The 17,142-nt window shown below is 32.7% G+C and overlaps 2 protein-coding genes across 5 annotated transcripts; one reads left to right on the top strand and one right to left on the bottom strand.

Annotated features, from left to right (window-relative positions):
• On the bottom strand, nucleotides 2,438–6,000 carry LOC109331269 (60S ribosomal protein L8-3). Of its 2 annotated transcripts, XM_019565664.1 has the most exons (3): nucleotides 5,518–6,000; nucleotides 4,793–4,895; nucleotides 2,438–2,835 (listed from the first exon to the last, which is right to left on the bottom strand). In XM_019565664.1, the coding sequence occupies exons 1-3, from the start codon at nucleotides 5,955–5,957 to the stop codon at nucleotides 2,593–2,595; spliced, it is 786 nt and encodes a 261-aa protein (XP_019421209.1). In that variant the 5' UTR covers nucleotides 5,958–6,000; the 3' UTR covers nucleotides 2,438–2,592. The 2 variants fall into 2 exon arrangements, with proteins under 2 accessions (XP_019421209.1, XP_019421208.1); XM_019565663.1 differs by lacking the exons at nucleotides 4,793–4,895; nucleotides 5,518–6,000 and adding an exon at nucleotides 3,561–4,037 and having other exon boundaries at nucleotides 2,438–2,938.
• On the top strand, nucleotides 6,950–11,021 carry LOC109331265 (filament-like plant protein 4). 3 transcript variants are annotated; one of them, XM_019565655.1, is made up of 6 exons: nucleotides 6,950–7,057; nucleotides 7,401–7,540; nucleotides 7,628–7,808; nucleotides 7,955–9,500; nucleotides 9,657–9,735; nucleotides 10,379–11,021. In XM_019565655.1, the coding sequence occupies exons 2-6, from the start codon at nucleotides 7,415–7,417 to the stop codon at nucleotides 10,838–10,840; spliced, it is 2,394 nt and encodes a 797-aa protein (XP_019421200.1). In that variant the 5' UTR covers nucleotides 6,950–7,057; nucleotides 7,401–7,414; the 3' UTR covers nucleotides 10,841–11,021. The 3 variants fall into 3 exon arrangements, with proteins under 3 accessions (XP_019421200.1, XP_019421201.1, XP_019421199.1); XM_019565656.1 differs by having other exon boundaries at nucleotides 6,956–7,088; nucleotides 7,631–7,808; XM_019565654.1 differs by having other exon boundaries at nucleotides 6,956–7,088.

The raw sequence follows: 17,142 nt of genomic DNA, 5'->3' as shown, positions 1-17,142 counted from the left end.
CAATATGTGGAATTTGTGGGAGGGTTGGTAGCCACCAAGATATTCTTTTGCTATGAATAAATAGAAAGAATGAATCCACAAAAGAAAAACATGGAAAGGAAGTAAAATTTCATAATTAAAAATAATTTAGTATTAATATTATATTTCTAATAAAATAAAATAACGATTCATAAATTAATTACGTGTCTACAAACAACTTTTTCTTAAAATCATACTGTCATCAGTAATGCGTGTAGTGGTCTTCATGAAATCAATATGTTTTTGGATATAAAAAATCAACCTTCTAATTAGGGCTGTTTTCGGGTTTACTCTTGAAAGTATAAAAAGTAGAAAGCAATATATACACTTACTTTGCAAACAACTAACTAATAATATAAAATAACAAAACTACTGGATTAGGGTTTTATTTAGCTTATTGAATCAAATCTTAACTTACTAAATTCATCAGCTAAATAAAAATTGAAAGAAACTTGTATCTTTTAAAATAATCTTGTAGCTTAAAAAGCTAGATTTTAGCTTTAAAAATGAGCTAATGTTTGAAAGCCAGCTTTTATAACTAATTTTCAGAAAGCTATTTTTCAGCTTTTAAAAATGAGTTTTGAAGCTAATTTTCAGAAAGTTATGAGGTAGAGTATAATTTATTAATTAGTTTTACTTAAAAATATATATTACTTTTTAGTTATTTTTCAATTTTAACTTGTTTCAAGACATTTTTTATAATACTATCATAGCTACAAGCTTCCCGTTGTCTCCATGACTATAAATTTAAAAGTACAAGCTAGTTTTTTTGTTGAACATAACGTAAGAATGTTAGACAAACGACTCTGGCAAACGCCTTAAGCCCTTTCCACAAACGACTTTGTTTTATTCATCCCAACTCCTAACTCCTAACCAAACATTAAACACCAAATTGGATTAAATAATAGGGAAGAGGATAGTTGCATTGATTTAACATAAAGCAAAATAAGCAAAATTAATGATATACAGAGTGACACATTATATTAGGAAGCAAATATGTTCCCAAGAATATAAAGCCCCATAAGCATTTTTTGGCATTCACTATTCAGTTGGTAGTATATATGCCTCTAAGATCTAAGGACAAAAACATTCCCACTGAGAGAAAGTACCAACAAAAGAATATTGTACGAAAATGCTCTTTGACCATTGGTGTGCTGGCAGAATTAATGGTGTGAGTAGTAACTACTAAATAATGAGTAGATGAGCAGAATGATTTGAAAAAATAGTGAGCATGAACTCTAATATAAATATATAAATGGTGAGAAAATAAGGGGATATCATTCAAACATGAGGAACTTAAACCTACATAGTACAAAGAATAATTTCTTAAACAATTTAATCATTCAGAGGTTGCAATCTTAACATGGTTTGCATTAAAATTAGTAAATCATGAGCTAAAGTACACCTCTAACCTCAAAGACTAAGAACGCGACTCTTTCTACCACACATTAAATCCCCACTTAGATAAGATTTACCTCAAAGACTAACCTACAATATTGTAAGTTGAAATTGTAATACATTTTAATTCTTTCTTTTTTATACATTACTCACTTTCTGTGGGATGAAGGAGTTGAAAAATGAAATAACAAAAACAATAAAAAAGTAGCTAAGGCTATCAACCCACTGTATATTTGAAAACTAACAAATATGGTTGAGTTTGCGGTGTCATTAAGAAAGTATTAATAAAAAAAGAAACATAAAACAATACCCCCACCATGTTATACTTATACATGGCGCACTGCCATGCCCACACGTTATAGTTTAAGAGGAGCTAGTGCTACAATTTGTTGAGGGAGTCTCTTACAGAAGTTGTTAACCAATAGTCAAGTTTCCAGATGGAACATTAAAACCTTCGATTAATTTTATATTATCTACCCTTGAATTTAACGTTTGAGAGGAGCTGCCACTAGTCCTTACATTTTGAAGGAAAGGTCCTTAAATGAGACTAAAAATTCTAGAACATACTACAGCCCACATTATCTTGAATTAAATACATAATTAAAAACCAACAAAATATTACTCTAATGATGTAAAACACTATTAGATCACCAATATGATCATAAGTATTTGTATTTAATTCATTGAGCGACACTTTTTAGAGTACAGCCACGCATGTTAAAATACATTAGTTTCTTATCCAAAGCATAAGAAATACCATTTTTAGTACAAAAAATTCATAATTGAGAATAAAATTACACGTGCTAACTTGAACTACAACAAATACCATTTAATCCTTTGAAGACAAATTAAATGAGAGAAATCGATTGGAATGACTAGCAGCATAATCTACCTATAGCACCTATAGCAGTTTAGCGGGCCGAAATAGTATGGACTCTCACAGGGTTTAACGAATACCATTAGCACAAAAAACCAAATTTCACCATTCCAAACAGTAGAATGCAGCAGGAATGAATATTTCTGAAACAAATGTAAGAGAGGTCTAATAGAAGCTTGGTATTTATGAGACAAAAGGTTCTCAAGAGAGTACTGAAACAAATTGACTTAAACTTGCATTGAAACAAAATTTGAAAGTTTGCAATGAGATAAAATCCAAATAAAACCCTAACAATCTTTTCAAGTAGTCTTATCAGCTTTGGAGGCAGCTGAAGCAGCTTGTCCCCTAAGACGACCAGTACGCTTGGCAGCGATGAGACCAACCTTCTGGCCAGGAGGAGCATCCCGTCTAACGGTACTTGCGTGCCCAATATGCTGGTGGTTACCTCCTCCATGAGGATGCTCAACTGGATTCATAGCCACACCACGAACCTTAGGCCAGCAGTTTCTCTTGACCCTAAACTTGTGGTAAGCATTACCAGCCTTAAGAAGTGGCTTCTCAGTTCTCCCTCCACCTGCAACTTGACCAATCATGGCCCTGCAAGCACTTGGAACAATTTTCTTTGAACCAGATGGAAGCTTGATCCTGTAAAAAAGGTGCACACATATCATCAAAACCAACATAGTTTCCAAAACCACATGGACAAGTAACCACAACAAAAGTTCCATAAGCAGTTAAGTCATTAGTTTAGAATTGTCATTAGTTTAAAAGAGGAACTTAAGTTCACATAAACACATTCACTGAAGTATAGTTAAATTAGATTTGACAGCCACCTTGTTTCAATAGAAATCATAAACTCCCTCTAGAGAACGTAAGTGTTAAACAAGAGTGATGCAAAGTATATCTAAAACCCAAAATCCATGGCAAACAATCCATATTTTATAGTTCAGATTGTAAGCAACAATGTGAACCAAGGACACTAAAAAAATCAACATCAGGGAAATAAAAAAAATACGAGAATTAAATATATAGGCAATAAATTATCAAATCAAAAAACAATAATAAAAATTAAAATTTATAACACTTCAACAATTAAGCTATGATAATTAATACTTATAAACAACTTATTTAGCTTATATTATACAAGAATTTCTCTAAAACCAATAAAAACATGCAATATATCAAAATTTTCAGATTGAAAACTAATCAATACTCAGAAAACGTGAATAATTGAAAATGAGATTTGAAATCGAAAGTAAATAGATACCTAGAGGTATCATTATCAGGGTTATGACTGATAACAATAGCATAATCACCAGAACACCTAGCAAAAACACCGCGATCCCCAACATGATGTTCAACGTTGCAAATAACAGCACCTTCAGGAATAGATCTGAGTGGCAAAACATTACCAACAACAAGTGTTGCTTTCTTTCCACAATACAGGAATTGACCAGTGTAAAGACCCTCCGCTGCGACGAACAGTTCCTGTTGCTTCTTGTAACGGAAGGGGTGGCGGAATGTTACCTTAGCCAGAGGAGCACCGCGACCAGGGTCATGGATGATGTCGGTGACGACACCTTTCAGGTAACCGTTTCTCTCACCGAAGTCGAGACTGCGGAACCGTGCTGGACCCTTGCGGTGGTGGGTGTGGGACTTGAAAACGGAACCCGCACCCTTACGCTGTGCTCTGATTACTCGTCCCATCGTGAAGATGAACAAGTGTTGCGATTCACTCGATTAGGGTTTCGGATTAGGTTATATTATATATGATTAACGACATCGTTTTGTTATTGACCTGATAGGCCCAAGTGTTGTTGGACCGAGATTGCATGAAAAAATAGTTGAATTGGATTTGGGCCTGAAGATTACGGTACACAATAAAAAACAAAAGATTATTACTTGCTGGTTTGTGTGGTACGTCAATCTTCGTACTTACAAGAAAATGACACATGTTACTTGTAAACTAATTAATAGTAAATAAATTATCATGTTATAATAACATATATTACTTAGGAGGGTCTATAAATAATTTAATAGAAAAATATATTATTTTTTCTACTTTCTAATTTAAGATTACCTAACTATGGTGATTGCATCTTAGTTAAGCGACTCCCAAGGAGACCGTTAGTTTGCATGATTAGATGGATTTTTTTTAGTTTTATGGAAACTTGTAAACGAGGTTCTGCCACCTACATGTGGATGTGCATGAAAATGTGTGCAACCATTCTTTTCTTTTGTTAACTTTCTCATTATCATCTTTGGTGAAATAAGGATCATTTTCATTCATAAAGAGACAATTATATCTTTCTCTATTTATTTTTAATAACAAAAAGATAATAATATTATAATCAAATAAATAAATGTGTCATTCAATATTAATCAAATGAATAAATGTATCATTCAATGTTGTATTTTCCTTTATTTTATTGAATTACTTCACTCTCCATTACAGTAACTCGTGTTGGCATGTTTTTCCTTGTGGTAAGCATTACCAGCCTTAAGAAGTGGCTTCTCAGTTCTCCCTCCACCTGCAACTTGACCAATCATGGCCCTGCAAGCACTTGGAACAATTTTCTTTGAACCAGATGGAAGCTTGATCCTGTAAAAAAGGTGCACACATATCATCAAAACCAACATAGTTTCCAAAACCACATGGACAAGTAACCACAACAAAAGTTCCATAAGCAGTTAAGTCATTAGTTTAGAATTGTCATTAGTTTAAAAGAGGAACTTAAGTTCACATAAACACATTCACTGAAGTATAGTTAAATTAGATTTGACAGCCACCTTGTTTCAATAGAAATCATAAACTCCCTCTAGAGAACGTAAGTGTTAAACAAGAGTGATGCAAAGTATATCTAAAACCCAAAATCCATGGCAAACAATCCATATTTTATAGTTCAGATTGTAAGCAACAATGTGAACCAAGGACACTAAAAAAATCAACATCAGGGAAATAAAAAAAATACGAGAATTAAATATATAGGCAATAAATTATCAAATCAAAAAACAATAATAAAAATTAAAATTTATAACACTTCAACAATTAAGCTATGATAATTAATACTTATAAACAACTTATTTAGCTTATATTATACAAGAATTTCTCTAAAACCAATAAAAACATGCAATATATCAAAATTTTCAGATTGAAAACTAATCAATACTCAGAAAACGTGAATAATTGAAAATGAGATTTGAAATCGAAAGTAAATAGATACCTAGAGGTATCATTATCAGGGTTATGACTGATAACAATAGCATAATCACCAGAACACCTAGCAAAAACACCGCGATCCCCAACATGATGTTCAACGTTGCAAATAACAGCACCTTCAGGAATAGATCTGAGTGGCAAAACATTACCAACAACAAGTGTTGCTTTCTTTCCACAATACAGGAATTGACCAGTGTAAAGACCCTCCGCTGCGACGAACAGTTCCTGTTGCTTCTTGTAACGGAAGGGGTGGCGGAATGTTACCTTAGCCAGAGGAGCACCGCGACCAGGGTCATGGATGATGTCGGTGACGACACCTTTCAGGTAACCGTTTCTCTCACCGAAGTCGAGACTGCGGAACCGTGCTGGACCCTTGCGGTGGTGGGTGTGGGACTTGAAAACGGAACCCGCACCCTTACGCTGTGCTCTGATTACTCGTCCCATCGTGAAGATGAACAAGTGTTGCGATTCACTCGATTAGGGTTTCGGATTAGGTTATATTATATATGATTAACGACATCGTTTTGTTATTGACCTGATAGGCCCAAGTGTTGTTGGACCGAGATTGCATGAAAAAATAGTTGAATTGGATTTGGGCCTGAAGATTACGGTACACAATAAAAAACAAAAGATTATTACTTGCTGGTTTGTGTGGTACGTCAATCTTCGTACTTACAAGAAAATGACACATGTTACTTGTAAACTAATTAATAGTAAATAAATTATCATGTTATAATAACATATATTACTTAGGAGGGTCTATAAATAATTTAATAGAAAAATATATTATTTTTTCTACTTTCTAATTTAAGATTACCTAACTATGGTGATTGCATCTTAGTTAAGCGACTCCCAAGGAGACCGTTAGTTTGCATGATTAGATGGATTTTTTTTAGTTTTATGGAAACTTGTAAACGAGGTTCTGCCACCTACATGTGGATGTGCATGAAAATGTGTGCAACCATTCTTTTCTTTTGTTAACTTTCTCATTATCATCTTTGGTGAAATAAGGATCATTTTCATTCATAAAGAGACAATTATATCTTTCTCTATTTATTTTTAATAACAAAAAGATAATAATATTATAATCAAATAAATAAATGTGTCATTCAATATTAATCAAATGAATAAATGTATCATTCAATGTTGTATTTTCCTTTATTTTATTGAATTACTTCACTCTCCATTACAGTAACTCGTGTTGGCATGTTTTTCTATATATAAAGACGAGGATCGGATCATACATAGTTCCCTCTTCCAACCTTTGAGCCACATAAGGACAACAATTTAAGGATTAAAATCCAAGACAAAAAGAAGTATATATCTTGATCATAAAATTCAAAAAAAGTAATATTTTATACTAAGGTGGAGCCGTAGGAGCGTTTAAAAAGTGACCATGCACTCTCACATTTGGTCATTTAGCCCCCGCTCCTCTTATCTTAACACTCATATCACTCTTTCAACCTTCTAAGAGCCAAACATCTCTTTAAACTAACTCCTATTTTCATTCTCTTTTTATTTGTTTCCATCACACAAACAAACTAGTAATCCTCCATTCTTTCATATTCTTTTCTGGTATGTTCCATTTCTCTACATATATTATGTATCATGTTTTGCTTACATATTACTACTAGTATCTAGTGAATTAGTGTGTCAGCTTTTATATATTGTAGTCACTTCATCATTCTACTTTAGTTACTACATATTAATGAAGTTAGAAGATTTATCAAAATATATTTTATGTGAAAGCATATACAATCATGGCATTACATTGTGCTTCAATTCATGGGATAAATTTAGTAAATCTACAAGTTTATAATTATGATTATAAGAATGTTTGAACTTTGAAGATGGCATTAGTCCTCAATTTGAGCATGCTTTTTGCAGGATAGAATTCTGAGATGGATAGACGAGGATGGCTCTGGAAGAAAAAATCATCTGATAAAATCACAAACGCTAAGAAACCACTAGGAACCTCAGAATATGTTGATTCTATGTTGTCTTCTGTGGCAAATCTTGAAGATCAGGTGTGGAAAATAGAGGTTCTATAGGGAATAGTCTTTTTAATTTTTATAGTCATGTTATGAAGTTGTGCTTTTCTTTTATATTTTCAGCAGGAAAACTTAAAAAATAAGAACTATGTTCAAATAACAATGGAGTCATACACACATATGTCTGGATTTGAAGATCAAGTAAAAGTTTTGGAAGAAAAGCTATCTGCAGCTTATTCAGAATTAAGTAGCAAAGATGTTCTAGTTAAACAGCATGCAAAAGTTGCAGAGGAAGCAGTCTCAGGTAATACTTACATATATGCTCAAATTTAAATAATTTCAGGTAATCATTTCTTTTAAAGGAAAAAATTTCACAGCTATAGTTGTTGAAACAATTAGAGCAACATTTCTTTTCTTATATTACAATTGTTAAAACTAAATGCATTTCAGGATGGGAGAAAGCTGATGCTGAAGTTGTTTCCTTAAGGCGTGAACTCGAAGTTGTCACTCTTTCAAAGCTTAGTGTTGAAGATAAAGCATCTCACCTAGATGGAGCTCTAAAAGAATGCATGAAGCAGATTAGAACCGTAAAGGAGGAAAGCGAACAGAAATTGCAAGAGGTGATTCTTATGAAATCGCAGCACTGGGAGAAAATCAAGTTAGAGCTTGAAGCAAAAATAGGTAAATTGGATCAGGGACTTCTTCAGGAAGTTGAGGAAAATGCTGAGCTTCTTAGATCACTGCAGGAAAGTTCGCATAAGATTCTGAAACTAAAAGAAGAAAAGTCCGAGGCAGAGGCTGAGGTAGGGCTTCTAAAGAAGAGTGTTCAGTCATATGAAAAAGAAATAAATTCATTGAAGTATGAGCTGCACTTGATTTCTAAGGAGCTGGATATCCGTAACGAAGACAAGGATATGATTATGAGATCAGCAGAAGTGGCAAACAAACAGCACAAGGAAGCTGTTAAGAATTTTGCCAAGCTAGAGGGTGAGTGCCAACGGCTTCGTGGTTTGTTGCGAAAGAAGTTACCTGGGCCGGCTGCATTAGCACAAATGAAGCTAGAAGTTGGGAGTTTAGGCCAAGTTACCAGTGGACCCTTTATAAGAAAAAGTTATAAAACCGATACCATACAAGAGTATGAGTTTCTTACCAGACAAATCGAGACGTTGGAAGAAGAAAAGAAGTCATTGAAAGAAGCTTTAGCCACAAGTAATGCTGAGTTGCAGGCTTCTAGAAACTTGTACTCTAAAATTGTTGCTAGACTTAAGATACAGGTTTTTCAACAAGAAAGAAGCTCCCAAAAATCAATTCTGGAAACCAATTCTGGAAATTCCTCGAGTATAGCATCTAACAATCCACCAAGCATTACTTCTATCTCTGATGATGTGCATGTGGATCCAGAAAGTCCTGTTGAGTCAAGTGCAGCCTCAATTCCTGACATTTCTGATATCAATAGAGTTAGAAGGGTAGGTAAATTTGAGAGCCAAAAGAGCAAAACTATGTCAGAATTGATGGATGACTTTCTAGAAGTGGAGAAAATGGCATGTTTAACAGACAAGGGCATCGTTAGCAAGGCTAATGAATCCGGAAAAAGAGATGCCGAAGATGAACAATCAGAAGATACTCCGAATGCTGTAGATATACGTGAACTACGTTCAAATCCTGAGGTTCCCAAAGAAGCGAGTCCAGCAGAACATGCTGCATATATGCAAGATCTTAAGGAAACAAAGCTGATATTGCAGGAAAAGGAGCATCTTCTAACAGAACTGAAAGAACAATTGGCCTCATCTCATCAATCATACGGCTTGGCTGAGATTCAGCTGAAATGTATGACAGAGTCCTATAAATCACTTCAAACACATGTAGAAGAGTTAGAAGATGAAAATATGTTTTTAAAGGAAAAGATGGAAAAGCTAAAGAATGATCTTGAAGAGCAAAAACAACGTCATCATGATGCCTTGGTAAGGTACAAAGAAATTGAAGATAAAATGCAAAGGTTAGCTTTGAACCTCTAAAACTTGATATGGTTCAAAATTATAGGCAAGCTAATAAATAATGGAACCTTGTAATTTCCTTTTGTAAGATTAGGTTAGCTCTAGGCAACTAAAACTGTTTTCTTGAGCTTGATGTGCGTTCCATTCTGACTTTACAGTTTATTTGCCACACAAATGGACATGTGCTCGATGTGTACAACGAATTCAGCGGCAGATGATGGCATCAATACTGGGAAGGTATTTATATAACTTACATATCATTGTACCTGTAGTTGGTATTGCATTATTTCCTATATATCATCATGCGTGTTCTGCATACTTAAGTATCGAGCTAATTACATATGAAACAACGGAATGATGTCAATTTTCACATGCATGACTTTGCTTGAAATTGAGGTTTTGGTTGCTTTCATGAAATCCTGAATGTATCCTTTTCCAAGCATGCAATTAATACAACTCCATGTGGACAGGAAATAGATAAGCCTATCAGTCTCTTATACAAATATGCATGCATAGGTCATAGCAAGTGATACCTCGAAACACATCTGACATTTCAACCTTACTGGTTAGAGATCCCCCAAGCACATTCTGCTAGTGGTACCTCGAAATGCTTAATTCGCTGTCAACAGAGCCAAACATTGAATGATTTTCTAGCCTCTTGTAGGGAATTCCTTTTGCATTACAATTTCATTGGTATCTGAAATAATTTGTACATGTGAGCTCAAAAGGAAATCAATCATAGTATTGCGAAAAAATGCTGCTAGTAATCAGACTCACCACTGTAGATAGGATATGTCCTTATTCCTAGTTAAACTGTTGTTTGATACTTCTAATTCTTGTGATATTTACTAATTCTCCAATGTCTTCATGCCATCTTCAGGATATGGAGCTAGCAGCTGCAGACAAAAAGCTTTCAGAATGTCAAGAGACTTTGCATATACTTGGTAGGCAATTGCAAGCACTGTGTCCTCAAATAGACCTAACCATGTCTCATCATAGTAAAAGGCTTCAAAACAATAAAATGTTAGTTAACCCAAGTCATGGTTGGTCTAATCCATATGGTTATGGATCCTGTAACTCAAATGACATTGATCAGACTGAAGAATTTAGCAATTCTTCTGACATTCAAGGAGTGAATTCTGAGTTTTCATCCACTAACTTAGGTTCCACTTCATGTCTTTCAGACACTGAAGGCAGCTTATCCTTAAATTCTTCAATAGGATCAAACCAGCCTTGTTATATTCTCTTTGAATCAAATTCTTGTTCTTCTGACCCTGCTATAGGGAACCATGCACATGGTTTGAGTCACTTCTTTTTATCAAAAGGGAAGAATGGTAACTAGCATTGTTTGTTACTTCTCAAGTATCAAAGGGAGTTCCCTGATGATATTGTATTCTTTATATACTATATGGTAAAAAAATGTGGATAGTGGTGCTTTTATATCTGTAATTGTTGATTCTGATTCCAACAGTAATTGTCCTCAATATGTTGATTTTAGATAAACCATGATTCTTATTCTAGAACTTGTGTTCCACTAATCTGGGAGGCTTCGTCAATGTAGGTGTGAAATGGAAATAATCTCATTACTGTTGGAAATGAAGTCTCACATATGCGATCTTTACACATAGTATTAAGATGTCCTTTAATCGTGAAACCTTAACATTACCTATCCCTAATATAAATATTACTGTCACAACATTTTATTACACCACATTCATTTCTTTCTAGGAAGGTAGTATCTTAGGCTTATGTATCTACAAACTTACCATTATGTACTGATAACTTTATAAATGTGTTGTTAACTTTATTCTTAAACGTGGATAAGTTGATCAACACAATATATAGAAATTCACTAGCAACATAAGTTTCAGCTTTCATTTATGGTAGAAAAATGATGTGATATATAAAAGGTGTAAGGATATTATTCTTAATAAATTCAGTATTATCGCTATCTTAAAATGGTCGTTGGTGATTGCAACTAGACAAAACACAAGAATATGTTGCATGTCTTACTTTGATTTATTTTATTTATCATTATTGTCATTATCCTTAACCCATATCCTTAGGGACATGAAGTGAGGGTTGAACCCCCAAACGTAAACTTCAACCATTTAATCTTTTTTCCCTGTTTCATATATATATATATATATTAAAAAGTTGCTGCCATCACGTCCTGATGAAATTTAAAGGATATTGTTACAGAGCAAAAAAATGGTTTAGTAATATTTTTTGAGTATAAATTTTTTACACTATTAGGATAAAGATTTATACACAAATACATCATTTATTTGAATTAATTTTTTGAAAAGTTAAATATCAACGATGAATGATGTAATAATAATATATAAAACTCATATATTAGAGTATACATATAAATGTTTTTCTCTTATTTTCTTTTTTTTTTGTAGTTAGAAACTAGTCAGATTGAAATTAATAAGAGAGCAGTTGTCAATTTATAAGAAAAAGTCAAAACCAGACGTGTTCTTAATACCATGTATATAACAATTTCTTCTTTATCAGTAATATTATTAGAAGTTCAAGTACAAAGATACTTCATTAGAAGTTGAATAACTTTAGATATTGTTGATGTCTATGTCCAAATATCTGATAGACCAAACACGTGTGTAGTTAAGAATGAACTGAATTAAATGAAAAGTCAACTAATTTAAAAAGAAGAAAAGCTTAAAGGATCATGCTCTCATTTTTTGTGCTTAACCACTAATGAAAAATTGCAAAACATTTCACGTGTAAGATCAATAAAAAATCTAAAACCATACAAACTCTTTCAGAAAGTACCCGAAATCCGCGTTTGGATGAAAGCAAAAGCAACCAAATAAGATGAAGACCATATAAGTTATTACTTTGTCTCCATTAGTTTGAATTTTGGGAGACATGGATATTTAGAATTACTTAAAGTAGTTCAGTTTTTGAGTTTGGTATTATTGTAGGCCTTATGGGCATGGAATATTGACATTTCAGTACAATAGAATATTGACACATATTTGGAAGAAAAATATAAAATAATATTTTTATATTATTTAGTGTGATATGATTGATTTGGGATATGGGATATGAAATTTTGAGGACAGAACCAATTTGATGTGCTCTTTCACACAATCAATATTGGGTTTTAGATTTGGAAACCAACGTCCAAATCTAAGACTTCAAATGCCCTTTGTGTCTTTGAGGTGCATGTTAGTCAATATTTGGAATATAATATACATTGAATTTGTTACACTTCTGGCTTAGTGCTTTAAAATTTGATAAAATTAGGTCTTCAGATCAAGGGTATGATCAACGTCGCTTTTTCTTCTACATTTAATTTTTTGGCTATAATGCTTAACTCTACTTAGAACATAACAAATATCTATTGACCATTGTACCCAAAAAATATATGTATTGACCAAGTTCAATGTAGAGCCATAGGTAGGGATTCACTAATAAATTGTATAATTTACTTAACATATCCTAAAGACTGAACCAAAAAGGGTAAAATTTTGTTATAGCCAAGTTGCCAACTCATTAGCCACATGTAGCTTTGAACAAATTTTTGTTTATCCCCTTTTCTCCACTCATTATTCAGCAATATTAGATGCTAGTTGAATTGATTGGTTAATAGAAGCTAATAGATTTCTTGCACCTCATTCAACATATTACATGTCTCATTTTTTGTGTCTCATTCAAATTAAAAATTGTTATCTACTTAAAAAGAAAAATCATAAAAAAAAGAAGAAAAAAATTATATTATTTAATGAAATTCAATTAATTTAGAACATAAGGATATAAATTGTGTAAGTTAGAGAATTTTTTGGATACCATAAAGTAATACATCCTTATCTAACTTTAACACAAAATTCAATTAGTTTAGTGAATTACTAAAAAGTCATGAAAAGTTCATCTAACTAAACACAGTGATCACAAAGTGTTTAGCCCCAAATCCCAATAATCCATTATCTGAATCATGCTAAAGAGAAAAGCTGACAACATGAAGATTTAATGGCTTGTACATTAGTACTTTCACATGTGAGCTTAGTAGTTAACTTGTCAATATTTCCTTCCTCCAAAGTGTGCTTGTTTTCATTTCAATTTGTTGTCTTTTTCTTTCTTTCAGACAATAACCATTACAATAAACAAACTATATTAATTATTACCATTATTATTTCTTATCAAAAAATTTTAGCTAAGACGAATATACAGTAATTAATAATTCATAATTTCTGGTCCTTGACATCTGAACACATTGGGTAAGTACTACCTAATTCAAAGTTCTAAGCTATTCAAAAATTGTATCGGACCATGGTCTGAATCTGTCACAAAACCTTCTCCTTCATATCACTTCATCATATAAATTACACCAACAACAACACTCAAGCCTTTATCCTGGTACATGAGATGAGTTATATGAATCGAACAATTCATTTACAAAACATTAATTTCTAAATTTTTCCGGATTATTTCATTTATGGTTTTTCTTAATATTTATTTTCCTCTAAGAATTGAATTAGCCTCCATTTGAATTACTCTCCTGATAGGGTTTCAACCGGTCTTCTCCAAATATATCCAAACCACCTAGAAAGCAATTCTACCATTTGATATAAAGTACAATGGAAAAAAGTCAAAAAAACTGAACATTTGCTTTATTTGTGTGGCTAAGGTAATGAAGATTTGTTATCTGTTAATCAAGGGAAGGGCAAGAGAATTAAGGATTTAAATGTCCAAGGACCCCATTTGATGGACAATGAGGGTCCATTTGCATGTGCACCAAATGGACAAAGTCACATAGAGATTAAGCATGCGTATGTAAGATGTCTATACTTTAATTGTGCTCAATTATAGAGTTTGTAAGTACTGATATTATTAGAAGCTTAGAATAATATAGCTTTTAACTTAACTTCAAAGTTAGTTATTAAGGGAGCAAAATTACATAAGTCATTATAAAAGTTTTTCTAAATATATTTTGTAGGTTATACAGTTTAGAATTTCAAAATTGGCTCAGAAGGATTAAGGTTGAACTACTAGATTCTCAGTTAATTAGAAGGAAAGTACTTTTGATTGTAAGGAAAAGTACTTTATCCTATATTATTCTGAAATATTGTTGAGAATGCCCATGTTTTTGGAATAGGACTCCATAACCTCCTTTAATAGTGGCCTGAGACTGAGAATTTAAACTCATATATTTTTGGTTATTTGGATTATAGGTCACATGTAGCATGTTAGCTGAGATAGAATTAGTGGCTAAAGAGCATTTTTTTCCCATGCAAGGCTAAACATGATTCTGGCCACTCTTTTTCACCGCTTGTCTATTTGCATTGATGTGAAATAATGGTGAATCATGTAAATAGACCAGTAACTAGGACAAAACCTTATATACATACACTGCAAATCTTAATGCTAATAAAGTTCAGCAGTTTTGGAATGGTGCAACAGCCTGTCATAATACAATGTTTTTCAACTTTCAATTGTTTGATACGTCACTTTTTATCTTTAAAATTGTACTTACAATATAATAATTGATCAAGCATAAAACAAGAATAACACAACAGTGGTAAATAAGTGGTGCCACCCAACTTTTGTTTAGATTTTAGAAAAGGGAGCTTGTAAAATAGCAATTTTCAGCAGTTCTTCATATTTAACAAATTCACCCCCCAAGAGTTTGAAAACTTGAACATGGTAATAGTAATACCCCCATGAATAACATTGCTTCATTTAAATCATCACTCATTAATTAATGATACAAATGACATTGCCAAGGAAATCTGCTTGTACATCAATCCATCTCGTAGAATATAGTATTTACAATTTCAATAACACCAAAAGTAAAAATGTTAATGCTAGTAAGTACTAAGTAGTAACCAAGTAAGAAGTTCCACTTAACAAGAGAAATATTAATGTTGGTAATCCTCCACTACTCAAATATTTCCTTCTCATATTATCATTGAGATTAAGGACTCAAAAACAACTTGATCACATGGAAGGGTAAGTCCCATATGATGATTGAACCCAAACTCCTCCTCAGCTCTTTTGAGTAGACTTTGAAAGTGTGGGTGACCTAGCCATGCAATTGGGATAATGTACCTGCTCCTGTTCTCTCCAACATACACAGCAAAATGGCCTTTTGGTACATCATCAGGAAGACCCTCTTCGTTATTGTTGTAACTTTGCTTCTTTCCAAAACTTGAACATCTTTTGAGAATTTGCCTGATAACAACACCTTGTGGTAGTTTAGTGGATTTTTTGATGCCCATTATGTTGGAATTTCAACTTGGAATGTTTTTAGAGTGTTTGGGAAGGTAGAGGTGAAGAGAAGTGTGTGATATTTTGAGGTAGAGTAGAGAGGTATTTATCATGAGTTGGTATAATACATGAAAGAAACATAGTCATGTGGGTGTAGGGACTAGTTAGAAGACCATATAAGTGTTTTGTGTGAAACTTGTTTACCGGGAAATGCAAGTTCTAACCCTACTGGACTTTCCTTTGCCTGCTACATCCCCAATAGACAATGTGGGTCACTAATCTAAACTCAAAAAAATTCTTGCACTTAGTCTCTATAGACCATATAGTATGTACAATGTACATGGACCCTGTTAAAATTGTTGCTTTGTGTGGAGGAGGTTTCAATCTTAGTCTGAGTTATGCAACCAACCTTTTTCATTATATTATATGGTGAAGTCTCACATTGTTTGATATGAGGGGATGAATGAAAGAATTTATAGGTAGAAAATGTTCATAAAACCATTATGATAAAGTTTTAGTTTAAAATATCATGTCTCATTTATGACTTTTCACTCTTTCTATGTCTCGAAACTCATTGTTTTAAATAGTTTTTACCTATATAATAAATTACTAACACTAACTCGAATTTGATTAATCTTTCCCATCCTAAACTTGTACACTTTTGAAAGTTTGTAGGTTGTGATTTGGTCCAACAAATGTAAGGAAAAGATTTAGATAAAAATATTTATAATTATAACCCACATAATGCATCTGTCCCTTTTTTTCTAAGTTATGTGCTTAGCGAGCTTTATACTATGATGAAAGAAAAGATTGTAATCATCTGCACAAATCTGATAGGATAATATTATATAAGTATGCTTTGATAATATTACTTAATTATGGAGATGTGAAAATCGTTTTCAAATAGAAAGCTGAACTTCAAATAATCTAGAGTACATGGCCAAGACCATATAACGGAACATTCAATATTATTGTCCTTTTAGATGTGTTTAATGTCATATCCAAATGGCATTTTAACTATTTTGAAGTAGTGATGTACAATGACAATACCTAATTGCCCCCACGCCCTTCTCTTCGCCATTTTGTTTTTTCTTTCCTTAGTAGATGAGACTAATACTTAAACACATGTTTCAAATAAAATTTGGCTTATAAGAATGAGACAAACCTAATAATTTCAAGTTGTTTTTTAATAATTTACTTGTAAATTTCAACTACAATTGCTCTATAGTCTATTAAGTAAAAAGAAGATTACATTAAAGAATATGTCTATTTCTATTGTAGTTTGGATGACATTGCCATGTACAGTGAATCGTTTATGTATTGTGTTGAAATGTATTTTAGGTTATTTTGTGTAAAATAGTTTAGTTAGGTATAGTTAAGTTTCTTATATTTTTTATATAATAGTCTGGT

Source organism: Lupinus angustifolius, chromosome LG17 (genome assembly GCF_001865875.1).
Source record: "Lupinus angustifolius cultivar Tanjil chromosome LG17, LupAngTanjil_v1.0, whole genome shotgun sequence".
Lineage (NCBI taxonomy): Eukaryota > Viridiplantae > Streptophyta > Magnoliopsida > Fabales > Fabaceae > Lupinus > Lupinus angustifolius.
The sequence above is the reverse complement of the archived record's forward strand: the minus strand, read 5'-3'. Positions and strand labels throughout refer to the sequence as shown.